Raw genomic sequence first — 27,940 nt, 5'->3', positions numbered from 1 at the left:
CCGACAGGCGCCCCGGGACCTTGTGGGAAGAGCCCGGCCATTGGTCGGCCGCCGCCGTGAGGAGCGCGGCAGGGATTGGCTGGCGGCGGAGCGCGTCGGGGAAAGAGAGGCCGCCGATTGGCCCGGCCGCCGCACGGTGTCGCCGCCCAGCGTGATGCGGTCACGGTGCCGCCGCCGCGCCCTCTCACCGCGGTTTGAATGTGAAGCGCAGCCGGAGCTCTCGGAGCCGCCGCCGCGGGGAGTCGCCAGGTGAGGCTGGGCCGCGCCGCCCGGCGATGCTGGCGGTGGGGCGGCCCCGCAGCCCGGCGGCCCGCACTGGCCCGCAGCCGACGGCCGCTCCGCTCCGCGCTGGGCTCGGGCGCTGGGCCCGCGGCGCAGCGAGAGGCGCAGCTCACCATGCTGGGGCGCTTCGGCCCGCCTCGCGCGGCTCGCGATTGGCCGGCGGCCTCTGGGTTTGCGCAGTGTGCTCCACTCATTGGCTCCCGCCGCTGCCAGTCTGGAGGTGGCGGGGAGGGGGAGGGGAGCAAGTTAGTCTGAGAGTGGTCGGTGCCGTGCGGGGCTCCTCCGCCGCGGCCGGCAGCCCGCGTTGTCCCGGGTGGGGCCCGAGGGGGCCGGGCAGGCGGGGCTGGCCCTGGGCCCGCCTTGCGGGGGCCGCGGTCCAGCCGGGCCGCCGCCGCATGAGGCAGCGGGAGCGCCGCCGTCGCGGCGGCGGCGCAGTTTGGCGGCGGCAGCGGGCGGAATGGAGCGGCCCCGTCACCCGGATAAACCGCCCGGCGACCCCGGCCCGGGCAGGCGGCAGGGGAGCGCTGGGAGGTGCTGGGCTGCGGGGTCCGCGCCGCCACCGGGGGGGGGTAGCGGGGGCGGCCGGAGCTGGACGGCTCCGCTCCCCGTCCCCGCTGAAGGGCTCCGGGGCGGCCGCCCTGCCTCACGCCGGCCGGCCCGGGGGGCCCGCAGGGAGCGGCGTGGCGGGGCCGGGCCGCGCTCCGGCTGCCCCGTGGCGGGAGGCGAGGGCGAAGGCCCTCAGGGGAGTGTGCGGGTCGCTTTTCCTGTGCGGCCCGGGCCATGAACATCCCGGGGCGGTGGGGGGGGGGGGCGGGAGCGGTTCCTCAGGGCCCGAGGGGCGGGGGAGGGCGGCCCTGCCTGTCCCCTGCCGGGCGGTGGGTCTGGCTGAAGCCGGTACCGCGGGGTCCTCAGGAGCTGGTCCCAAAACACTTTCGGTGGCCTTTTCAGGAGGTACAAAGAGCAGAAAGCCTTGAGCAGGTACCACCGCTTTTCTGGAGTGGAAAACAAAATAAAAAAATAGCTAGGGGAAGAGGGAGAAATACGAGTGAGCAGGTAGCAGGTGAAAATATTCATTCTCTTGCATGAGGGATTGAGTAATGGATTCAAATCCTTGGGTTTGGCCTTCAGAGTAAACCCCCAGTCAGCGTGAGGGGAGTGGTTCTGGCGTGGGCCCCTGTATTGCACGAGTAGGTGGGGTGTGGGTGAAAGGCCCTTCGGGGTTGACATGGCCTCTCAGTTTGGCTTCGCATTTGAGTCAGGTTTAGTCTTGGTCAATGATTTCTTTATGGGTTTGCACCTCAGCCTTACAAAATTACCTGGAGCAAGTAATTTGTATTTTTGTTAATTATGAAAGGTTTAAGTACTACTTTCAACATCATAGTGGTGATGCACAAGGCCATTTTGTGCAGCGGGTGAGCCAGCCGTTCTTGGCGCTGGTTGCTTGTGCTGTACTTTATTGGGATTTTCTTGGCGGATGGGAATTGCTGAACAAGGCTACAGATAAGAAAATCCCCAAAAGGGAGAGGGAGTGCTACATGCGAAGCAGGACTCTTCAGGCGGGTTTTTACTTTTTGCAAAACATGTTGGGATCTCAAGTACTCATTAACATTCTTCTATTTCAGGAGGGTACTGTTGCTGTTTTTTAATGATATAGATGCCATAGTTAAAGTAAAAACCGTGTGGTTGAAACTCCCTGCCTTTGCAAGCATGCTTAAATAGAAACTGTTTATTGCACTGATAAGCAACATAAAACATATCCAAAGTGGGACAGAGAGATTTCGGTCTATCTTACTAATTAGAAACTTCAGAGAAAAAATGGAAATCTTTGCTTCGTCGTTACATCTGAATTGAGTGAATTGTGCTGGTGGTGGTAAGAGAGGTGGGCAGAATTGATGATGATATCCTGACCAACATGTCCATTAAAGCATGTTTTGCTGCAGTTGTAGTGTTACTGTAATTTTAATTATTCCAATTAAAGTTGTGAAGTTAATATATCACTGTGGTAAGTATGAGAATGTGTGTAGGAGGATTACTGGAGAGGAGTAATTTAGACTTACTGCACCAGAGTTATTCTGTATTGCATTTTAAATTAACTCCCACCCTAATCTAAGTTAATTTTACAGGGTGGACAAACCCTCTGGCTTTGCACAGTCTTTTGTATCTTTATAAAAAATTAATTTTCTGTTGAGAGTTTTCTTTGACAATGAGTATTTAATTTTAAACAAGCTTTGACTCTCCAGTACCCTTTGAATAGTTCTGTTTACAATTATGTAGGGCAGGACTATTCAGCTTTTTCAACCAGGAGCAGGTTTCTGCGGCTGATAGTAGTTCTTTAAAAGCAAAACCAAATTCCTATTGTCCTGAAAGAGCAAGAGATCATCTTTTGGCTGAACCAGGTTTGTGGTTTGCTGGATGTATGATCCTGTTCTGAGAGTTTGGTTTCAATAAACTAGACAATAATAGTTACACCTAGCTGGAGAAATTGAATGTTTTTTTGTTTTGTGCTTGGTGCACACTAGCTGATGTTTTATTGGATGAAACGTAGAAGGTAGGACCATGTTTTATGAGGTATAGTCAAAAAGAGCTGATGTGTGTCTTCTGTGGAATCTCATTTTGCTTGTGTGTAGCTTAGAGGATAGATTTATATGTATTTATAACAGAACTACTTGTGGATTTTAGGTTCTGCCAAAATGGAGCTGAGTGATGCCAATTTACAGACTTTAACTGAGTATCTAAAGAAAACACTAGATCCAGATCCTGCTATAAGGCGTCCTGGTAAGTGATTCTCATGGGTGACCAATAAAGTTTAGTTTCTTTTTGGCTCCTCTGTCTGTGGATAGCAAACTTCAGTGGATCTTTATGCAATATCCTCTTTGGTGAAGTTCTCAGTATCCTTTTAAAACAAAAACCCCAAAAAACTAATGAGGGATGGTTACAAATATGAATTTATTTTGTTTGCTTTTTGTAATTTTATTTTCCTATATGCCTGAATTATTTTTTTTTACTGTTCTATTTAAACACTTACTTAGAACAGTGCTGCTGTTCACAGGATTTACTTCTAGCAGGTTACAGCTTTTAAAAATGGTGAGGAGGCAATATTTCCACATCCTGCTTTGAATTTAGAGCTTTTGTTAATAGCAGAAGTGTTAAAGAGCTTAGGAGTAAAGAAGCTACAGCACTATTTGTCAGGCTTGTTTTGTGTTTCTGTTCTTGTGAAACTGGGCAAATGTTCATGTGTTGGTTATTTTAAATAGGCACTTGAGGAATCCTAAGATCCCATTAGAAAAAATCAGTTCAGCTTTTGCTAACCTTAGTATATTCTCTTACAGCGGAAAAGTTTCTTGAGTCCGTTGAAGGAAGCCAGAATTATCCATTGTTACTCTTAACGCTACTGGAGAAATCACAGGAAAATGTCATCAAAGTTTGTGCATCTGTAACGTTCAAGAATTATATCAAAAGGAACTGGAGAATTGTAGGTATCCTAGTGAGTAGTTGTGCTAAGATTTAATAATCCTTTTTAAGGTACGATAAGATATTATACAGTAACTTTGAAGAATGTGTGTACATCTGTACTCTGTGAAAGAAGGTAGATCATTTGGAGAACAAACACAAGGTGTAATTTACTGAAGAGGGACTAAAACGTGGACTGTTGGAGTCCATTCTATTAAAAAGAACTAGAGCTAGGTGATAAAATGATGAACAAATAATTTTCTCTAATATTACATGCAGATTTTGCAGAAGCACAATACTTAAAGCTCATTTAACTAACAGTAATATTATTTAAACTAAAATTATTGTGTCTATACACATGAGCTGGCCAATTTGGCCTGTTTCTATTGTCATGGTGTTACAAACATTTCAAGCCAGCACTGCAGCTGAAAGTGATGATACTATCTTCTCTTTCATGTAAATCCTGGGATGCAGAATAGTGTGGGGCAGTTTATTTTGGTGGCCTTGCCAGTTTAACACTTAGAAGTATTTGTAGAATTAAATGGAAGTATTGCCATTTAATCCCATTTTATCCTTTGTTTCAAAGAGGTCAGAAAAGGTTTTGATATAGAACTTTCAACATTGACGGAATTTAATTTATGGTAGAAAGTATTACATTTGAGAGCTCAACTCCTTTAGTGATGAGAGATTTTAATGGATACTGTTTCTACTTTGTCTCACTGAAAGTCCTGTTTGTATCTGAAAAGTATCACATGTATAATGTTGCTTTACTATGGGGAAATTGATAAGTGTGTCATCATTGCATCTTAGCTGGTACCTATTTAAAAATTTGCATGTGATTTGTCCCCTCCCCCTCATACTAATACTAAGAAGCTATATCAAACATAACCAGATCAGCACATTGTCTGGCATGATATTTCTAGAACTTTGTTTTTGTAATACCGCACTCTCAATCATTTCTCCCAAACTGCATCTTTATCTGTATATCTGTACTATATTGTGAGTAGAAATAATGTTCTGTTATGGAAAAATTGGTAAGTAGCTTCCTTTTTGTGGATTGCTGATGTAATTCGGGATGAGATTTTGTTTTGGAGTAGGTGGAGATGCTATGCGGTAAGTGCATCCAGAGGGCTGTTATGATTGCTATGTGGCTTCAGGCACATTGTTTTGTCCAAAACAGAAGCTTTTATTTCAAGAGCAGCTGTGTGAACATAAAGCACAGCCATACAGCTAGCTTACCTACATCACATGGTTTAATTTAGCAGCCTTGAACTTGGCTGATACAAAGCTCGGTGGAAGTAGAAGTGTTTTGCCTGTTCAAGGATTTCAGTCTGGTAGAGCCTGGAGAGCCAGATGTACAGGGCATGTCTGGAGCGAGGGAGGAGTTTGCTTTTTTTAGTTTCAAGTATGTACAGAATACTGATATATGTGCTGCCTCTTATGTCTTGTAAAAAGGTCTTATTTTTTTGAAAAGTCTCATCAATAACTCCATAGTAGGATTTGTTGTTGCTGATCTCTCCACTACCTCTGTCCTCATCTGTCTAAACGCGTAGCAGTCAGTCAGTCCTGCCTCCCTACTTAGAGCTTGCTGAGTACAGTTACTGCTGCCTTTCGCATCATATAAACTTGTAAAGCTTAGGTTTTAAAGATCATCATCTTTTTGTGTTTTTTAATGTATATATAATGATTCTGTACATTCTTCTGATTTAGTGCAATGTGATAGAAAGGAAAAGCAAGTTCTCTGTGTCTTATTTTTATAACTGCTTTTTTATAGAATCATTTAGGTTAGAAAGGACCTTTTAAGATCATCAGGTCCAGCCATTAACCCAGGACTGGCAAGTCCACCACTAACCCATGTCCCTAAGTGCCACATCTACATGTCTTTTAAACACCTCCAGGGATGGTGACCCCACCACCCCCGTGGCAGCCTGTTCCAATCCTGGCCAGCCCTTTAGGTGAAGAACTCTTTCCCAATATCCAACCTAACCCCCCCTGGTGCAACTTGAGGCTGTTTCCTCTTGTCCCATCGCTTGTTACCTGGGAGAAGAGACTGACCCCCACCTCCCTACAGCCTCCTTTCAGGTAGTTGTAGAGAGTGAGAAGGTCTCCCCTCAGCCTCCTTTTCTCCACCCCCAGTTCCCCCAGCCGCCCCCCATCAGACTGGTGCCCCGGCCCCTTCCCCAGCCCCGTTCCCATCTCTGGACACGCTCCAGCCCCTCCACGTCCCTCCCGCAGCGAGGGGCCCAGAGCCGGACACGGGACTCGCAGTGCAGCCTCACCAGTGCCGAGCACAGCGGGACGATCGCCGCCCTGGTCCTGCTGGCCACACTGCTGGGGACACCAGCCAGGCTGCTGTTGGCCTCTTGGCCACCTGGGCACACTGGGGGCTCCTGCCCAGCCGCTGCCACCCAGCCCCCCCGGCCCTTTCCCGCCGGGCAGTTCCCAGCCCCCTGCCCCAGCCCGCAGCTGCCGGGGGCTGGTGTGACCCCCGGGCAGGGCCCAGCACTGACCCCGCTGAACCTCACACCGGTGGCCTCGGCCCCTCGGCCCGGCTGCCCAGCCCCCCCACAGAGCCCCCCGCCCCCCAGCAGGCCAGCGCTCCCCCCCAGCTTGGTGGTGTCTGCAAACTGACTGGGGGTGCACTCGATCCCCTCGTCCAGATCATCCATAAAGACATTGAACAGGGCTGGCCCCAGCGCTGAGCCCTGGGGAACACCGCTGGTGACCGGTGTTACCACTAAGCATAAACTGAAATTCTGAAATTGTTACTTTTGGGGGTTTTAATCTCATGGGAAGATGGCGGAAGGGAGGTGAGAAGGAGGGTGGTAGTGCTGTCTGATTTAAGGCATTGTCCGATCACTGAATTGCTCTCTGGAGGCGCTTCCCTCTTCTAATTGCTGTATCATTTCTAGGTTACTGAACTTGGGTGCTGTCGTTACAGATAACGTGACTATCACTGCTGTCACTGCTTGGTGACAAGCCTCCTTTTCTTTCTTCATTTCTTTAGCAGAAGCTTTGTAATTTACTACCACTTGGCACTACTGACTGACTGACTGGATGTTGAAGTGATGGATGTTTTGAACTGATTGGATAACTCTTAAAGTTAATGTTACAGGTTTGATTGTGTAACCCGCATTTTCATGTACAATTTCTAGAAAGTATGGCTTAAGGCAGCTTGCACAAAATAAATCTTTGAGATTGGCAGAAGTGAGGACAGAGACGTGATTAGGTGTGGTGGTAGAGGAGACTGTTGGTGAAACTTCTATATGTTACTGGCATACGCACCCACCCTTAGTGCTACTGAATCGCCGATTTGAAAAGTGACTGTTAGAGAAGGAGAAAAAAACAGTTCAGGGTTTCACAGAAAGTTGTAATTTCTTTCAGCTGTTCTCAGGTACTGCTGTTACAGGTTCATTATAGGCAGTATCTTTAACAGATCTACTTAGTTTCTTTAACAATGTAATAGTTACATAAATTGGTATAAGCAATTGGTTTCTGAAATGCTAATATTTGCTTCTTGCCTGGAGTATACTGATATGCCCGTGACTTAATTATTGTTTTAATTTTAGGTTGAAGATGAACCAAACAAGATATGTGAATCAGACAGGATAGCTATTAAAGCTAATATAGTGCCCTTGATGCTTAGCAGCCCGGAACAAATTCAAAAGCAGGTAGTATGTCAATTCCTGGTTGTGTCCATGAGACTTTTGGAATATTTTAAGCGTGTCTAGAGGCTCTGGTTATTGGCAGAGCTCAGTTCCCTTACCAATGAGATCATCCCAATCCAAATAACTCTGAATATATTGTTAATGCTACTTCTACTTGTCTTTTTTTTTAAAGACTATTACTGTATAATCTTACAGCTAAGTTCTAGCATTAGGCAGTTAAATACAGTAATTCTAGAAAGTGAGACTTTGTGTACACATTTAATTTAGAGTGGAATTGATTCATTTGTGGTGAAAAATAGTAGATACTTAGCCCAATGATTTTTGAATCTGACAAGAACAACAGGCATTTTCTCAATGTTTGCAACATCTGACATGACTGCTGCATTTTTCGTAAAGAGGAGCCTGTTATTATAACATGTAATGGTTATGTTTCCTTTCCAGTTAAGTGATGCAATTAGTATTATTGGTCGGGAAGACTTTCCTCAGAAGTGGCCAGACTTACTGACAGAAATGGTGAATCGCTTTCAAAGCGGAGATTTCCACGTCATCAATGGGGTCCTTCGCACTGCTCACTCTTTATTTAAAAGGTATTGGAAATAAGGGAGTTGCTGTATGGATTGTAAAATTTTTGTTCAACTCTAAATTCTTACCTTTATACTTAATTCTACAGATTTACTAAGTCTACAGTTGTGGCTTCTACTTAGGCTTACTGGCTTTTTAGTAAGACTTTTAAGTGGTTGTCAAATTGTACACCTTGCGTGGTCTTGAACTGTGTTGTTTAGTTCTTGTTTACTGGACAAATATTTGTTACAAGGTTCAGTACAAAAAATTAAATGTATGCAAATTAATTTGGTATTAAATGTGAAAACTATTCTATTTTTCCTGTTTTTCTCTTTCACTTGTCAGGTACCGCCATGAATTTAAGTCCAACGAATTATGGACAGAGATCAAGCTTGTCCTTGATGCCTTTGCTTTGCCCTTGACAAACCTCTTTAAGGTATTTCTTGTTAAAACATTTGTAAAACAAGTTTAATGTTCTGAATTGCTTGTGAATGCATGTAATGGAAATGGAAACTTAAGAGTAGTTGCTCTGAAACCGTTAATGAAGTTCAGACTATAAAGTCATGAAGTGAGACCTGTCAGGATCAATAAGGGGAGGAAAAGGAACTGTATTTTCTAGTTTTTAAAAGATGACATTTTTGATACCTCTTGTCAAAGTGGTTTTCATGTGTGTTACTTGACTGAATCTTATGTCTTTTTCTAGGCAACTATTGAACTTTGCAGCACACATGCAAATGATGCTAGTGCTTTGAAGGTTCTCTTTTCTTCTCTCATTCTGATTGCGAAGCTGTTCTACAGTTTAAATTTTCAGGTGAATCTCTTTGTTTTTCTAATAGTTCTGCTTTGATCTCACGAAGCTGTTATACTTTTATTTATAGGATTCATTTGAGGCATATTTTAAGGCCATGCTTTATCACAAAAACAAAAGTTGACAGTCTGCATCAATGCTGGAGTAAAGGCACAGTAAGGATGGGGTTAATTAACATGTTAGCTTGGCCCTATCTAAGGAGATGTTGGCACAAAGGAGGTGTTGTGTGAGTAGCTCGCAGAGTATGAGCTGTGAAAGGCAGAAGTCAAACGCCCAGTTTGTACTCACTGTGCTTCTTTATAACTATGGCTGTACTGACCATGAACTCAGTCATGCAGGTGAAAGTCAGTTAAAACTAGTAGCTCTGTGGTACTATAGAAGCAAGTGATTCTGGAAGCAGCGTGAGGTTTTTTGTTTTGAAATCAGATCTGAAATTCTAACATTATCAAATGCACTGTATGAAAAATGGTAAAAAGCTACTTTGCTGAGGTGACATATTTAATGTCTCAACACAAATGTTAAGTGTGAAGTGTGGTGGTCATGCCTTGATTGCTTGTGCTGTTCTTCCATATCAGGCAAAAGAGCAAGCTGGAGTAAAAGGGAGGCTTGTACTTTCTTGTTCTGAGAGAAGAGGCAATAAGGTTCTTCCTTTACAAAAGTGTAAGCTGTATAGCATGTAAGCAAGTAGTTTATTTGGAAATACTGTATTCCAAAGCCTCTGGAGGGGTTTCATTTGGGAGCAGGAGGGGATAGCGTTTAGTTTTGAAGATTGTTTTCCATGCGTTATTGTCCCTCAGTAGACTGTAAGGTAGGTACATACTACTTACAATGCAGGTATGTTATCGCAGCAGTGCAATCAGGAATTAAAATGTAGATTTATGCTTTTCCTTCACAGGATCTTCCGGAGTTTTTTGAAGATAACATGGAAACATGGATGACAAATTTTCATAGTCTTTTAACTTTAGATAATAAGCTTTTGCAGACGGATGTAAGTACTGCATAAACCTCCTGGTTTGCCTGTGTAGTGGAGAGAGTTGACTGAGAGCTTGGTTCTAACTCTGAAGAATGTAATGTTTTCTTTACTGGATAAACAAAGGAATAGAATGGCTATAAGGAGGTGGAGTTTAAGAGAAGTTGCCCCGTTGTCTAAGAAATATGAGGTGCAATTCTTGAAGATGTGTCTCAGTTACAGGTATACCCAGCTGTGCACAGAATCAAATTACAGATACTCACCAATGAGTAGATTCTTTCAAAGACATCTGATGATTAGAGTCACAGTGCTCAAGTTTTCTGTACCTTTCAGCTGATTCATGCATTATGTTTTAGAAAACAGGATATCTTAAAGAACTGGAAAGAGTTGAACATAGAAGACATGGCATCCATGAGTATTTCAGCATTTGCTTTGTCTAAGAATTAGTAGTGTTGCAGGTAAAAGTTGATACCAAGTCATCAAATCTCAAATTAATTTTGTGCGTGCTTTCTGCATTTCAAATGCTGTCTTCCAGATACGGTACAGTAGTTTGCCACATGATGGAGCCAAAGCAACTCTGTAATACTTTGCAGTACATAGGGAGGCGTGTTGCTTGTGTCCTGTGCTGGACGCTGCTGATAAAGAAGCTTTGCTGCTCTTTTCTCTCGTGTCTGTGGGCAATTGCGCAGCACAGACACAGACATTCATGCAGCTGTGTGCTGAACTGAGGTCAGGAAGTGATATGCATTAAAACTGAAAGGTGGGGACTGGGGGAAGTGGGGAGACAGAACTGGGTTGGTGTTTGGTTGGGTTTTTTTTTCATTCCAGCTCTGTTTCCCAATTGACTTTGCTTTGTGGTTACAAGCATCTGTGCTGGTATGGGGAAGGGGCAGGAACTACTTTCACAACTACTCCAGTCTGAAGTAGGAAGATACAATGTGTTCTAAGCATATGTTTTCAGTGCCTTGTGTTTTCTTTTTCCTATTATATTTGTAAATTAATTTCACGTCAAACTTTGTCAGGTCTAAATGATTTAAAGTGCATAGTACTTCCATTTGAAATGTAGGTATGATTTATAACTTGCAGTGGAGTTCGAGTACAAATCAGCAAAATTAAGTAATTCTCGGGGTGTGAGAGGGATTTCTTTCATCTCTGTTTAAAACATGGTACAACAATAGTATAAATATTTCATTCAACTATGTTGATATTTTTAAGTAGTGTTGAAGTTTGGATGTTTAAGTTCTTGATTTTGTTTTATGTGAGGATGAAGAGGAAGCTGGATTACTGGAGCTCTTGAAATCACAAATTTGTGATAATGCTGCTTTATATGCTCAAAAATATGATGAAGAATTTCAACCCTACCTGCCACGTTTTGTAACGGCAATCTGGAATCTGTTAGTCACGACAGGCCAGGAAGTGAAATACGACTTGGTAAGTTGTTATAAACTGATCTTGTCAAGTTTGATAATGAATTACAAATCGGCCAGTCATGCTAACACTGTGTGTATTCCGTTTGTGTTTTTCTAGCTGGTTAGTAATGCAATCCAGTTTCTGGCCTCGGTTTGTGAGAGACCACATTACAAACATCTGTTTGAAGACCAGAATACATTGACAAGTATCTGTGAAAAAGTTATTGTTCCCAATATGGAATTTAGAGGTAACTTTTTGAGACTTAGGTTTTCAAAGACACAATAAAATCTACCTAATTATAATGACACGTTGCTTTGCAGGACTAAGAATTGGGGATTGCCTAGTGTGTACTTCAGTACTAGATTCAAACCCAAGTTTCTACAACAGATTGCTGTCCTATGGCGGCTTTGTAGAATTGTGTGAATATATTTTTATTACTTACTAATTTGTCGTCTTTTCCATTTGAGATCCCAGTATATGAAGTCTAGGTCATGTGCCACCAATAACTTCACATGCTTAAAGTGACTATCAGAGTAATTCAAGGAGTCTAAATAGGCGTGGATATCAGGCCTACTAAATTGTAATGTCTATTTTTCCAAGTTTTCATGGCCTCATATTGATTGTAGTAACTAAGATGCAGTGAAGATGGATTGCAGTGATAAGGAGCTTCTGTCTCTTAAGTCTATGATTCTGGAAGCCTCTTTAAATATACTTAGTGCTGAATATGTCTTTTTTTTTTTTTTTTTTTTTTTTTTTTTTTTTTTAAATCAGACTACATCAGCTCATGAGTGTGAAAGACTAATTTGTGGGCCAGAAGCAAGCCAAACAGGCTAGTTTGGCTGGATATTTCTGATTAATTTCTATTAATATTATAGAAAGTGCTTGGGAAAAAATAGCAAATAGATAACAATACACCTTTTTACGAGAAAAAACAGAGACCTCAGTATTTAAACTTCTATCTATTTTATATTTTCAGCGGCTGATGAAGAAGCATTTGAAGATAATTCTGAAGAATATATCAGAAGGGATTTGGAAGGATCTGGTAATCCACAGATTTATACTAAGAATACTTGCTCTTTAAATATAGCTCTTAAGAGCTGAAGGAATTTACTGAAGCTTTTATAACAACGTATTTTTGAAATTAGAAAGGTTCCTCCCTCCCCCAAGAGATTTTATCCAGTTTTTGATCAAGTCCACCGTCACAATACGCCCATCACAGTGTCTTGGTTTTGAACAATGTTTTTATATGGTTTTTTTTTTTCCTTAATTGGATTGGTAGTCTCCTGCACTGCACACGTTCTCATTTCAGCAAATACAGCCTGTAAGTCAGTGGTGAATAGTAGCCACAGTTGTGTATTTAGTTCTTATGTGTAGGGTTTTAAATAACATAGAGGGGCTGTGCCTGTATTTAGTAGTCTATCATGTTTAAACTGAAATTCTGACTGGTGTTGCATACAAATCTGTGATCGAGCCAGCTGGACGCCAGCCAACCCTTGTACACCAGCACAGTGTTCAAACCAGTAGAGTAACTGTCCTCAAAACACGGTGCCGTGCTAACAGAGCTACTTGATCTTCTGATTGTAGTTGTCTGGTCTGGTCTGCAGCCAGGTCAGAGCACAGATGAACCAAAACTAGATCTGTGTGACAATTCTGGACATGCTCTTCTGCACTACTAACCGTTTATTGACTGACACTTTTAGATTAATGGCACTTGATAATAGATTTAAGAAATTACTGTGTGCTTGCAGTGGAGGACAAAATTGGAGGAAAATGTTTTTCAACTATTTTTAAGCAAATGTTCTATCATTCTTATCCAGGATTGGCTGCATTTTAGGTATTTGTGAAGCTTTTATTTGTTAGCTACTTTTGCTTTTAAGAGAACTGAGGCAAGAAGTATTTGTGCTCGTCAGAGATTACTTTTAAAGAAGTCTTCTGTTGCATTTAAATTCACTTGCTTTCATTTTCCTTCTGTCTCTTGCGTTAGTATATTGTATTAAAGGCCATAAAGGCCAGCTGATGACTTTTTTCCTTTCTTGAAACTAGGAATGTGTATAGGTTGGGTTTTTTTATTGTGTTGGTTTTGTTTGTTTGTTTTTTTACAAAAATGTACAGATTTGGTGTGATGGGCTAAGTGCCATCCAGTAGCTTGCTGGCTCCCCACCCTGCTGCAATGGGATGGGGGAGTGAATAGGAAGAGTAAAAGAAAGAAGACTCTCGGATAGAGCTTGTGAAAGAAAGAGGAAGAAAAGAGAACGGGGGTGTGCAAGTCAATGATTTACCACCTCCCATGGGTAGACTGATGGCCAGCCTGTCCCTGAGCAATGACAGCCTCCGCAGAACCCCTCTCCCCTCAGTTTTTATTGCTGAGCATGATATTATGTGTCATGGAATATTCCTTTGGTCAGTTTGGATCAACTGTTCAGGAGTTGTCCCCTCCCAAGTTCTTACCCACTTCCCAACCTACTTTCTGGGAAGGCAGAGCAGGAAAAAGAGAAAGCCTCGACACTGTGCAAGCACTGTTCAGCAACAGCCAAAACACTGGGGTGTTACCAACAGTTCTAGTCACCCATACAAAACACAGCACCATATGGGCTGCTATGAAGAAAATTAACTCCATCCCAACCAGACCCAGTACAATTGGGGGTGTAATTGTAAAGGTAGTAAAAAGCTTCCCCCTGCACGCTTGCTGAACTGTGAATACGCATGCAGTGGTGGTAGGTGTCTGTTCCTCTCCTCTCTTTGTTGTACAAATAATCCCTGTTATGGCAGTGAGTAAAAGACTTAAATGTTTTCCTACACTTCGGAGCGGAGGATTGCAATGATTAACATAAAGCGTGACTGTAACTTGAGAAGCTGTACATTATTACTAATTTATTATTATTACATTTATTAATATGAAAAATGTATACTTTCTCATATCTAAAGTGTCTTTGGTTCTCATGCAGATATTGACACCAGGCGCAGAGCAGCTTGTGATCTAGTCAGAGGCTTGTGCAAATTTTTTGAAGGACCTGTGACAGGGATTTTTTCTGGCTATGTTAATTCTATGCTGCAAGAATATGCAAAGAATCCATCTGTTAACTGGAAGCACAAAGATGCAGCTATTTACCTTGTTACGTCTTTGGCATCCAAAGCTCAAACACAGAAGGTACTCTTACATTCTATTCATTTTGATCCATATGTATTCAAGTAGTATAGTGTACCTGAAGGCCTGCAGTCCATTTTATGCTTTTCAGGATGGGATTAACTATATTTGTAGTAGTTTAATGTTGTTGAGTTTAAAAGTTGTCCGTTATTTAATCCTATCACAGTTGGTAATTTGGTGGTATCTGAACTTCCGATAGATTGGGCAAAGTCAGCAACCATGTGTGACCATTTGGCAGGTCTTACTAGCAAGTGCACAGCAGCCAGAGAAAGAAACAAAATTAGCTTAGGACTAGAACCTCTGAGCTTTTAAATGGTGCTGAGCTAGAGCTTGTAAGCCATGGAAGGCCAAATTTAGCTTTGCAGAAGTAGATCAGAAATGTTAAGCAGACTAGAAGGAATTTAAGTGACTTTTACAGTTCTTGTCATTATATTTCCCAGTGTTGCCTGTGGTTTGAGTGTTTATGATTTGATTATGAAGTGTCATGGGAATGCTCATGATGGCTGGAAATGGGTCTTGTTTGGGAGAAAGCAACTAATAGGCTGGATACATTGAAAAGTCACACCTGAACTAAACTGTATTTGGAAACAGTTGCATTGTATCAACTATCCTACAGAACAGATTTTAATATACTAGTATTTAAAGTGTTATTATAGTTAAAATCTATGTGGCTTTACAAGACTTATTTGAGGCAAACATAGTAAAACATGTTGTACAGTACCTTTATGAAATTCTGCTGGAGGTTCTTGGTCTTCTCCTGAAACTCTAGCTACACACTACTGCGCAGTAATTGCTAATGATAGCGCTATGTAGCGGCAAATATGTGATAACATCACTTAGAATACTTGACTGATAAATATCCATATGCAAATCCAGTTTTAAAAATTAGTTGCATTTTCAAGTGAAAACTAAGTAGTCATTATTTTGCTGCCCTAATTCAGAACTGGGATTCGAATCCTAAATGTTTCCTTTTTTAAAAGGCCCATCACAAAAAAAGTATCAAGGTAGCAAGATGCTGATATTTTCTCTCTAAAAGTTTGGTTGATTATTACCTGTTATGTGCTGTATTCCTCCACTCAGAGCCGGTAACTTTGAACCTCAGTAGGGCTACAGCTGAAACCAAGGCACTGAAAACATAAAATGGTTGGCGCTTTGCTAAAGATGCAGTTTCAACAATCTAATCACATGCATGCGTGCCTCAGGTTCCTTTTAATAAAAGCACATAAAAATGAGTAAGAAAACTAGCTGAATGACAACATCTAAAACCAGAGTTGATTGTTTTTTTGTTTTTCTAGCATGGAATAACACAAGCCAATGAACTTGTTAATCTGACAGAATTCTTTGTGAATCACATTCAGCCTGACTTAAAGTCTGCTAGTGGTAAGTTAATGTTAATTTTGATATGTGATTTATCTGCAGCCTTGACATTGACCATTGTTTCTTAAGGCTCAAGCACTCATATATCAGTCTAATCTCTGAGACAGAAGACTCTTAACACCTGGGGGTTAAGTTAACATGGGGGGGGGAAGTAATTAAAATTTGTTTGACCAGCAACAAATGAGCTTTTAAACAAAGGTGGATTACTACATGCTATCTCCAAGATCAGGGGGTGTACACACATGGTTGCTATCCGCTACATGCTTAAGCTTGTTGAATCGAAGTAATTTGATTTCTGTACTTGAGACCATGTGGCAAACTTCTGTGCTGTACAGAACTCTGAAAAGTTCCAATACTGAAGGCTGGGTTGTAGCCTGTATCAGCCCATATTGATGAGATTATGGATGTCTAGATTTAAGCCACATAACTTATCCTAATTTTATGCTTCGTCATAAAATATTTGGAATGTAGTTTGTTGTCTTGGAATGTGTAACTGGAGGCTGTTAAAATCAGAGCCAGAAGGGGAAACTTCATCAGAAAGAGCTGGACTGTACACTCAGTGGTACTGGGGTGTGATTTGTACCTAAAACTGATATTCTAACAGTGCCCATACAGAACTTGAGAATCTAAGCAACACAGAAAAATATTGGATGTATTGTTTTTCAGGAGAAAAATTGTGACTTAGTGTGACCTCTGTGTAAAGTATATATTCAGTAATCATATTTATGTGAAAAGTATCAACACAATTTGCATATTTTTCTATTGCAGTGAATGAATTCCCTGTGCTAAAAGCGGATGGTATCAAATATATCATGATTTTTAGAAACCAAGTAAGTTTTTCTTCTACTCTTATGGTAAAAACATATTGTAGTTTCTTACTTTATACTTGCCAGGCCTAATTTATCTTGCTTGGCCATATGTTAACTCAACAGGTGTTTGACAGTCATATATAACACTTCATGCTGAATTTTTAGATTTGAAAGTAAATGATATTGTTATAAATATCCAATTAACATGTAGTCTGTATGCTATCCATATGCTATGGGAGCACTGAACATAGCATGCTTAGTTCTGTGACACACTCAGACTTTTTCAAGTGAACGTTAGTCTAAATATACTTGATTGCTCATATCATTGCAGTTGCTGCTAAAGAGTACAGCAACTTTGTCCTTTAACTTTCCTGATCTCTGAGATGCAGTAAGAAAATATATTATTACTTCTAAATTTTAGATTCTTTATTCATCTCTTATGAAATAGCTCTGGTTTTTTTTGATTTATTTTTTTTAATTCCCCACTAAGGCAAAGTAAAATGGAAAAAGAAATATACATTAGGAATATATGCACTTATTGTCCATCAAATGGAATATTAATGTTTGGGGGAGGTATATGGACAGTGACAGAAATGGGTACCTCTTGGTTTGTCAAGGTGTGATTTAGCAACTGGAGTAGCCTTCTAAGATTTCTTCCTCTGCCAAGCTTTCAGTTTGTAGCTGATGAGCTCAGAGTGGTTATGCTCTAGTGTTGAACCATCTGTATTTTTGTGTAACATATGTATAATTTGTTGCTGTATTTTTTGTAGGTACCTAAAGAACAGCTGTTGGTATCTATTCCTCTCTTAATCAATCATCTTCAAGCAGAAAGTATTGTTGTCCATACTTACGCAGCACATGCTCTTGAAAGGCTGTTTACTATGAGGGGAACAAATAATACTACGCTGTAAGTTTTCAAGCAGAAATAAATTCATTGCTTACGTAGGTTTTGTCCATTAAGGATGAGAAATATCTGTAAGGGATCTTTTCTTAGTGTTAATAATATTGTAAAATGCTTGTAGTTTGTGAGTGTATCTCATCGTTAAAGAGCTGTGTTTTACTTAACAGCATTACAGCTGCAGAAATGGCACCATTTGTGGAAGTGCTATTAACGAACCTCTTCAAAGCGCTGACACTTCCTGGCTCATCTGAAAATGAATACATTATGAAAGGTAAATGCTTTAGGAGTTCTGCAGTACAAGAGTCACTTTATTAACTTGTGGTAAAGGCTTCTAGTTACAGACTACTGATACCTTTATTTGAAAAAGCGAATTTATGCAAACATGCTAAAGAGGTATGTGCAGCCTGCAGTTATGTACCGAGCTGTATTAAGTTATTTTTGACTAAACCTATGGTACCGAAGAGAAACACTAAACATACTGGTATTGTGACAAATGATTTCTGAAATGGTAGTCAAGACAGCTACCTGAGCAGCGTGAGTAGGCGATGTGAGTGGGTTATGGCTAATAGTATGCCAAGATTTGAGACTTGCCCAAGATAAATGGTGGTCTTAGCAAAGTTGCTTAATCTTGCTCCGTCTATAGAATAGAGATAATGAGGCTTTGCTTTTTCTTTTGTCATGATTATACATTGATGGCTCTTGCAGCAGGTGCTCTTATTGTACCTAATTTCTTGGAATCCAATTTAATAGCAAAAGGTAAAGGATTTAGGCATATGATGGATGACAGAAGTGTATGTTTGTCTTCAGGAGATAATACTTTCAATTTATTTGCAGCCATCATGAGGAGTTTTTCTCTGCTACAGGAATCCATAATTCCATACATCCCTTCTGTCATCACACAGCTTACACAGAAACTGCTGGCTGTCAGTAAGGTAAGGAAACAGGCTGAGCAAAATGTTCACTTTCTGCCTTTCGGAGCAGTCTTTCTAAAGATTTATGTATACCTCATTGTTCGTGTTCTGTTAGGACACTCTAAATTGTTCAGTATTTTCTGACGAAAATAAGTTAAAACATGCTCCTAGTGAAGTACTGTCTTTCTTTTAGATGTACTTTTAAATCATTTGCCTCTGCCCTCATCTGAAATTTGGAAACAGCATATGAAATCTTTCCGTAATACTAGTGTGTTGTAGTATAAATGGTTTCTTGTGCAGAGGCCACCGTTACAATAATTTGTTTTTTCTCACAACTCTTTTATTCTTTGTCTGCAACGCTTCTGAGGCTAATGTTAAATTTAGGCACTGAAATGTGGAATTAAGTTAAATAAATTACCCTCTTGCTTTTGGTGTGTAAAATTCTCTTGGTATTTTGTCAGGGTGGGCTAATACTCTTGAACACTGACATTAGGCAGTGCTTTAGAATACCTTCATCAACGATCCAAAAACCTTATGCTATGTATAGTTTTAAACTTAGCTGTAGCATATAAGTGTTCAATAAAGAATGGACTAGATGTTTAGAGGCAAGGTGTGAAAAGGATTTTTCTCCATTTTTTGTTTTGTGATACTTTAACTGCTTGCTAGTTTGTGCAGAGCTTCTGAAAAACATTTGTCTTTATAGTATTTATAAAAAGCACCTCTTCTTTGTGCTTTAAAGGTTTTAATGTTTGCTTTTATATATAGAATTAAATTCATTAACGTATTAAGTAAGTCATAAATAAGTTTCTTTATTCCTAATTGCTACTTTACACTTCATTTGAAATAAGAGATATATTTTGCTAAATAAGTGACTTGGCTGCAAATTTGGGTTGATTTATCTGTTTCTAACTTGTTTTTAGAATCCAAGCAAACCTCACTTTAACCATTACATGTTTGAATCCATATGCCTGTCGATAAGGATAACATGCAAAGCAAACCCTGATGCAGTTGGAAGCTTCGAAGAGGCTTTGTTTATGGTGTTCACTGAGATACTACAGAACGATGTGCAAGGTAAATTACAATCTGTAAGTGCTTGTGCTCTCTCTCTGCTACAGCTGGTTGCTATGATTTACCTCATGGCAGTTTTCCTGTAACACAGGAAATTGAAGTGAGAACACAGCATATCCACAGTCCTAATAACACTTTTAGAATGCGTCTGGGTTGTTCCATAGAGTACGTTGACTGTATTAACTTACTTTTAAAACAAGCCATATTTTTTAAATATCTAGCAATCACAACTCTAAAGCAGCTGCTTATTATTTGTTAAATTGCCTTTTTTTCTAGTAGTTTGTTTTCCGTCTTCTGAAACATTAATAGATAGAGGAAATGTAGATGTCCAATACTTGTGAATTTTTGGAATAGTTAAATTTGGGAAGTGGTACATGTCACCAAGGTTTTATTTGTTGGAATCTTGATTCATAAAATACAATTGGTGGAATCAATATCATAAAATTGTAGGTTCAGTCAACAGTTATGTGGTTCCTAGGAATTGACAGTGACCAAATTGCTGCATTTGTAAATGTCACCTTTTTTTTTTTCCAGAGTTCATTCCATATGTGTTTCAAGTGATGTCCCTACTTCTAGAAATGCATAAAAATGAAATCCCATCATCCTATATGGCATTGTTTCCTCATCTACTTCAGCCAGTATTATGGGAAAGGACAGGAAACATTCCTCCTTTGGTCCGACTCCTGCAGGCTTATTTAGAGCGGGGCGCCAATACAATAGCAAGTGCTGCTGCTGACAAAATTGTAAGTTGGATTGATTTAGTCACAGTGTATGCCTCTAGACATGCTAATTTAAGATCAAAAACTATGAGGAACTTTTTCCTTTAGTGAATACCTAGACTTGTGCAGAATATGTACTTGTTCTTTAAATTAATGGTGCTTATGTAGAAAGACGGAAAATATTATGATGCAGGCTTTTTGGATGCTTTTCCATTTTGTGGATAAAATAAATCCTAGACTGGCATGCTTTTGTCAATTAAGATGTAAAATTGCTGCACGTAGTTATTTTAGGAGTAAATAGCCAAAATATTGGGAGATCTGAGGATTAGTGAATTCAGTGGGAGATTTATTCTGCATACTTAACTTGTGTTATTTCTGCTGCATGATCTGCTATAGTCAGACTTGATTAGACAGTGCCATTGACGAAGCAGACATGCATGTTCAAATTGGCTTTGGTGTTCATTTGATCAAGGTTAATCTTAATGCTCAAAGGAATGTCACTTGGTCCTGATAGAAATCTGTCTTCCTTGTCCTTAACTACAGAAACAGAATCCTAGTTTAGGTTGGGAAAGCTTTTGCCTTGGTGTATGTCTGGATGGTAAGAGCCAGCTTTCTGGTAGGTCACGTATGAAGAACTGTTGTATCGAGTTTTGTATTTGCTTTGCTTACAGCCTGGATTGTTAGGTGTGTTCCAGAAGTTGATTGCCTCTAAAGCTAATGACCATCAAGGATTCTATCTTCTAAACAGTATTATAGAACATATGCCTCCGTGAGTATGAGTTGAAATTACATTCCAAACTAACTTCGGCAGACTTTAATATTTGGTATGTTTGTACACTTCATAGTTAATATTTAACAACTGAAAAATGTCACATTTGAACAATTCTATGTGTGTTTTATGTGAAATGAGATTAGTAAATTTCTAGTATGAATTGAATAACTTACTCTTTTAATTTCCAGTGAATCAGTTGACCAGTACAGGAAACAGATCTTCATTCTACTATTCCAAAGACTTCAAAATTCCAAAACAACAAAATTTATTAAAAGTAAGTTTCTTGCTACAGGAAAAGCTTCAGCACCGGTGATGCCAACAGTTTAGAACATGCAGCTGTACTGGATAAGCATCCTGTTGTCCTGTGATTATGCGGATGAAGGGATACTGGTGACTTAACATCAGTGACTTGCTTCAAATTATTTGTGTAATCAAGGGTGGCCTATAGGGCAGCTGCCACAGGAGGTGACACTTATTTCATGAAATTTCAAGGAATGGGAAATGGAACTAAAATAAGGGAAAAGACTTGTGTATTCCCCTTGCTGTCTTACTCTGTGTGATATCATTGATTTTATGAAAGTGTCTCCATTTAATCTTCCACTAATGCCAGCAGACTTGCACACAACAAAGTAATACTGACCATACTTCCTTTTGTTACATATAGTTGTGTGTTTTTACTGTTAAATATCCTATACTTTTGAGTCATTCTGCCTTAATGTGACTTAAGTTATTGATAAGGTTTTATGTTAAACTAGCAAAGCTGTGATAAATTATTGAAACAGATATTCCGGTTATTCCTGCTCAAACAGGGAGATTGTCGTGCTGATTAAGTGATTTTAATACTATCACTACAACAAATTATGCAATGTCTGTTACTTAATCCTCTGAAGTCTGGTTAATGCCACCTAATAGGAGCAAGAGTGATAGGATTGCTTATAGTGGTCTTCCACAAACAAAATTGAAGTGGTGCTCTTAATGCACTGTATCTGTGCTCTGGTACAAAGGCCCAGCAAAGGGATTCGCAACTGATCTGAAAAACTGCATTGCATGAAGTTCTCTGCTAAAAGTATTGAAGAGTTCCTTTGATACTTGATCTGAAACAGTTGTTAATGGCTTTTCTAATGCTTTATAACTGCTGTAAGGGGGGAAAGGACTGGATCCTGTCTTAGTTGTCTTACTGCCATGTTTTAGTGTGTTGCAGTACATGAAAAGATCAGAAGTTAAGCAAACTTCCAAAGTAGCGAGTTAATATATTTCATTAGAACTGAACATTTATAAAGATTGCTGTTTCTATCCCCTTGAAAAACTTGTTAGAATGTATTTTGCTTGTATTGACTTTCATGTTGAGTTTTAATTTGACCCTTTTCTTTTTACAGGTTTCCTAGTCTTCATTAACTTGTACTGCATAAAATACGGGGCATTAGCTCTGCAGGAAATATTTGACAGCATACAGCCAAAGTTAGTATGTTTTGGTTTTGACTTTTTTTTTAATTTAAAACTACTGTGTAGTTTTTATCTTTTAAAGTAGGAAATAGTTGTCTCTAGCTAAATTGAGAACTCTATTTGTCACAAATTTGACTAGCCAGATGTTTGTTCTAATGTGATTGATTTATTTTTCTGGCAATTTTTCTTTTTCTGATTTGCTACCCACAGTTCCTCATCAAGATACTAACCTCCTAAGCAGGTCATAAAAAGGAAAAAGTGATGTTTTTATTTTTTTTTCCTTTGTGAAAAATTTGTGTGCTCAAATTTCTGCTAGGCATCCGTTGCAACAGGGCAGCATCCTAACAAATTACCTGCTCTTCTCTTTTTCCTATTGATTCATAGTGTGGGGGGGGGGGGGGTTTGTCACAGTAAGGCTAAGAAAGCTTTCTAATACTTTTTCTTTTAATGTCATAATAGGATGTTTGGAATGGTTTTGGAGAAAATTATAATTCCTGAAATCCAGAAAGTGTCTGGACAAGTTGAAAAGAAAATCTGTGCTGTTGGAATTACAAAAATATTAACAGAATGTCCTCCCATGATGGACACGGAGTACACCAAGCTGTGGTACGTAGGACACTTCTTCATGTTCTGTTAGTGAGGCTATTTGATTATTTTTTTAAAAAATGTGAGCTATCATCAAAGTATATTCTTCAAATAAACTCTGTTGTGATTTCTTCAGGCCTGCTATTGTTATGAGGCTGAGTTTTAGGCTTTTCAAAGCAGATGCCAGAACTGGTTTGAGATTTTTGTGGTGGAGGTAGCACTAATTGGGCTAGCTAGGACTGCATTTAAGAAAATAGGCTGCTCTTTTTTAGCTCGTATACTTTCTGAAAAGCTAGTCGGGAGGCCTGAGCATGCTTACAACCTGACAGAGAGGCTGTAAGATGTTAGCTTGACAGTAGAATTTTGGGAAAAGCTCTCTGGGAAGATTGTAAGCCAGTTTAGCAGTCTAGGATGTCAGGTAGCCTAAATTTAATGACAATGACTGGATCCCCGAACTAGAATTTCTTTTAAAAGAAGTACTGGGAGAAAAGGTATAATCTGGAAAAGAATTGCTATTCTTAGGTATATGTCATGACAGTATGACCTGATAAAAAATAAATACGTTGATCATGCTTTTAATATGAGCATCTGCGTTATGCCTGTACAATGCACAGATCCACAACTCTTCTAGTCCAGCTTAGACTAGACACTTAACATTTCAGTAGCTAAGCGAGTACCTGCAGGGGCTAAATTGTAAAGGGTTCCAAGTAATTTGAACATTCTTGTAAAATACACCCTGTCCTAACATATTTTAAGCACTCAAAATTTATCCTCCCCCCTTTACATATAGGACTCCTTTGCTGCAGGCCCTCATTGGCCTCTTTGAATTGCCTGAGGATGACACTATCCCTGATGAAGAGCACTTCATTGACATAGAAGATACTCCAGGATATCAGACTGCATTCTCTCAGCTAGCCTTTGCTGGAAAAAAAGAACACGATCCTGTAGGTCAAATGGTGAACAATCCTAGAATCCATCTGGCACAGTCTCTGCACAAACTGTCTACGGCATGCCCAGGCAGGGTAGGTGACTTTTACAATGGCAGGCTAATGCTAAATTCTACAGAGAATAAATGCTTTTTTGTTAATGGGTCCCTTTTGCTACTGTTTGATAATCAGCAAAATGATGTCATAAACAGAATGCAAGGTAATGTTCTCTTTTATTCTTTAACGGAATATACCTTTTGCAAGGTTTTTTTCCCTAATGACCTTAGAAGGGCCATATTTTCACATTAATTAATTTAGCAATAAGCTTAAATAGCCATTTCTTAAATGAAAATTTATCCAATTGTCCATATATAACTAATACTTGACTCCAGTTCAACTGTATGTACTCAGGAAATTTCAGGCAATTCGTGTTAAATTAAACAAGTTCAGTTTACAGGTAACTATTTTAACCCATAGTGTCTTTTTTTTGTTCAAGATTTTGGTAAGTAAAGACTGTCTGAGAGATCGGGTGTTTGCTGCATCCAAATATCTGCTTTAATAACTGAAGGGTTTCTTTACTCTTCTTTCATATTTGATTCAGATAAGTGCATAAAACTGTCAGCATCAGGAATTGTAATTCCAGCAACTGCTTTCACAATGAAAAACTGCTGCTCTCAGGATGTCGTTTGACTTTGTACCATATGTTGACACAGTGATTAACAGGATAATAGCAGTAGTTTAATGTATACACACAATGACACTTCTGCTCTATCGTATGTTTTAAGGTTCCATCAATGCTGAGTACTAGTCTGAATGCAGAAGCGTTGCAGTATCTCCAAGGATACCTCCAAGCTGCAAGTGTGACACTGCTCTGAATTGCATATATTCCACAAGCAAGATCAAAAGCTGTTTTGTTATAACAGAAGGTTGACACTGACTTTTTTTATAGCAAAGCTCAGACAAAATGAAAAATGCTACTTGAAAATGTATTGCAGAATCCATCTTGTAAAAGATAGATGTGGCTTTAAGCCGAAACTGAAAGAATTTGGTGGTTTGTGTACTCATAGATAAAAGGTGGCTAACTTCCATTCCCAGTTTAATTTCAAAGGGAATAGTCATAGCGGTTTGTTATTGGATTTATTTGAAATCAGCATCTGCAGTGTTTGGATAACATTTTGAAATGTATGGAGAGCACTGGCTGTAGAAACTCACTTTGGTCACTAAAATTCCTTTTCATTTTGATGTTGTCCTTTGTATTTCTTTTGTCTTTCCTTAAACTTTATCTAAATTGTGAATAAATAAGAAGTACTTGTTTAAAATGCCTGTCACTGTGCGCTTACTGTTTTAGAAGAATGTAGTTGGTTTAAAAAAAGATAATGTTTTAAATTTAGGGTAGAAAATAAAATAGTGGGGCTGTGAGGATTTTTCTTTTATCTTAAATAATAGTTTAAGTACATTGTAAGAGCATATAGAGCAATTCTAAAACTTTGGCAGAAGATCCAAAGCTATTATCACTCTTGATACTCATCCACAGGTGCACCCCTTCTCTTCGAACGAGACATGTCAGTGTAGCGCAGTACAAGCAAGTAATACACCCTCTTAGAGAGGGTGTCAGTCTCCAAGTGGATTTTTAGTGATGTGTTAAAACTGAAGCAGTGATCTTAAAGTTAAGTTTAACTCGGATGTTCTCCCTGTCTCCTCGTAAATATGCTGATTAGGTCTGGTAGCCTTGAGTTCTGGTAGCCTTGAGTTCTAAATGCATCCGTTTACCTTGTAGTTATGGCTGTTTACGTGACTAAATGCCTGAGCCTTACTGTGTTCTCAGATGGCCTGGGCACCAAACTACTAAACCATAGGCTTTTAGAGCACTGGTACTGCAGGGATATAAATAAATCTAATTATAGAGACTGGAAAAACTCCTGTATAAAGGGTGAGGTCTCAGACTTACATGATACTAAGCAGTGACATATGTGATAGATTTTTTTAGTTGTCCATAGAAACTCTCCAGATGACTTGAATCAGGACTGGGTTTTTGTAGTTAGAATGCTTGTTGAAGCTGGGCCTCGTACGAAGGAAGTTACTGAATTTACTGAGGGTGAAACACAGGGCAGTCTTTCAGTTCCTCCTTAGTATGTGTGGCTGCCATGTGAGGATGCGTGCTGGCCATATCTCTTAATATATAAAGAAATGAGTTGCTTGTTAGACAATGGATTTAAACTACTAAGTGCCTAAAAATGTGTAAAATGAGTTGGCATTAACGGTTTTCTTGAATCTGGTCTGTCATGCAGTCTCAGACCCTCTTTGTTCGTAGGTATGAAGTGAAAGTAGTTCTCAAGAGTGAAATAATACAGTGGCGATCATGAAAAGCATCTGCCTTAATGCTGATGAGAGAGACTGTGATGCGTGTTACAAGTTTGCCGAAGCGCCTTGCAGAACGAATTTCAATAGACAGGCTGAAACCACATGGGAGTTGTGTGACATTTGCAAGGAACTGAATGCCTACCTCGAATGTCAATGTTAATTGAGCTGTGGTCATTCAAAACCTGCCAGCCAAAAGGATACTTGGAACGCTGGTCTGCAGCTTGGTCTTTTTCCTTGGATAATAGGGAGAACAATTCTACAGAGAACTTGCAGTCTTTTTTTTCTCGTCAGCCTCAAAGAACCAAAATTAAATCTGTACTGGTGGTCATGTAACAGTAATTTGACATGATATCTTTGCATCTATTCAAGTAGACAACCTGTTCTGCATGTATGCTAGATAACCCTGTGCTGAAATGGGGTTCTTCAGCACTGTGCAATATTAAGGGGCTCGTATTAGACCATCTTAGTTCTGCAGTTCTAAGCAAGATTCCTTTAGGGGATAGGTTGCTGGGATATGTACGTCAGTGAACAGGTGTTTCTTATTTTACCAGTACCACTGTAGATGGAACTGGACAGGATTTACAGCAACAAGCCAGAACCTTTTTGAGAGGTAGCCAAAGAAAAATGGGTGCTTCTGAATGGAGAATTATCGGTGCATCTTGATGTTCACTTTCTTGCACTTCCTGCAACATGCGACTTCTTGTGGTTGGACAGACATTCTGTGTAAGTGCCTAAGTGATTTCAGATCAACAAATACTAGTGGCGTCTTTGTCCTTTAGTTCACTCCAGAGCCGAGTAACTCAGACTTTGTAGATGTGGCACTGTTCGTGACATGTTACTAGTCCTGACATACTCTGCAAATTTCTTAAGGCATGCAAGTGTTTCTGTGGTGCACTTACCCTTTCAGGGAAATGAACTTTTCAAGTGTAGTGCAGGCAAGCAGATGCGTCTCTGCTTCAGACTACAGGCAAACATTATTGGCAGTGCCCTCACCTTCGTTTAGGTGGAGACCTTATTGCTACTTCTGACACCTCCCGTTCTCAAGATTCAGAAAGCAATGCAGTGTTCCAACTGTATTTATCTGATAATTTTAGTGGAACCTGACGCAAGCAATGTCATAACAGTTTTTTCGCAAGATTGTTGAACTTCTCTGGGCCACCCTTTGTATGCCTTGTTGAACCGTTAGGCAAACAGCGATTTCTTTGGAAAGCTCAGGCTGAAAATGCCTTGTGTCAGTGGATCTTCTGAGGACTTGAAAGCATGTAATTCAGTATTAGGTGGTTAACTCCCACCCATCACATGAGATCATCTTCTGGAAAACCCTGAAAAACTACCACCCTCAAGACCAGTACGTATTCTTGTTTTCTTAGTTTGTGAATGGACCACGATACTACCGGCATTCCTACAACGCTGGCAGCATGTACTAAAGCCAAGTTCTATTTCTCTTGTTTCTTCATGTAAATATGTGCTAAGAGTCGAGTCATCCTCTCAGTAAGACAGACATCTCATTTAAAAAATCCTCCCATGAGGCCAGAGCACATCCTTTCTCTCAGTTGACTCCTGCTTTCAGAATAGTTGATTTTTTCTTTAGGCTCTTCCATCAGGCTGCACTTTGATTGTTGTGTGCAGTTTTGTGCTTGCTCCATGACCTTTCCAGAACAGCCTTCCTGAGAGATGCAATATTGTCAGGAAAGGGGAGGCCAGATTAAAGCTGTCAGAGCATGTCTTTGTCCTGTCACCAGCACGAGTTAACCGTAAGGCATTGTGTGAGATT

The 27,940-nt window shown here is 40.1% G+C and overlaps 1 protein-coding gene across 1 annotated transcript; it reads left to right on the top strand.

The window, feature by feature from the left end:
• Positions 1–95: 95 nt before the first annotated feature.
• Positions 96–25,124, top strand: CSE1L (chromosome segregation 1 like). The gene is made up of 25 exons (XM_055813273.1): positions 96–249; positions 2,962–3,057; positions 3,612–3,754; positions 7,302–7,403; positions 7,842–7,987; positions 8,307–8,397; positions 8,665–8,772; positions 9,665–9,757; positions 11,003–11,170; positions 11,267–11,396; positions 12,126–12,191; positions 14,095–14,297; positions 15,590–15,674; positions 16,440–16,501; positions 17,251–17,387; positions 17,549–17,652; positions 18,216–18,313; positions 19,213–19,363; positions 19,895–20,103; positions 20,751–20,848; positions 21,040–21,125; positions 22,228–22,309; positions 22,754–22,900; positions 23,670–23,901; positions 24,591–25,124. The coding sequence occupies exons 2-25, from the start codon at positions 2,973–2,975 to the stop codon at positions 24,678–24,680; spliced, it is 2,916 nt and encodes a 971-aa protein (XP_055669248.1). The 5' UTR covers positions 96–249; positions 2,962–2,972; the 3' UTR covers positions 24,681–25,124.
• The last annotated feature ends 2,816 nt before the right edge of the window (positions 25,125–27,940 follow it).

This window comes from Falco peregrinus, chromosome 9 (assembly GCF_023634155.1).
Source record: "Falco peregrinus isolate bFalPer1 chromosome 9, bFalPer1.pri, whole genome shotgun sequence".
NCBI classification, from domain to species: domain Eukaryota; kingdom Metazoa; phylum Chordata; class Aves; order Falconiformes; family Falconidae; genus Falco; species Falco peregrinus.
The sequence above is the reverse complement of the archived record's forward strand: the minus strand, read 5'-3'. Positions and strand labels throughout refer to the sequence as shown.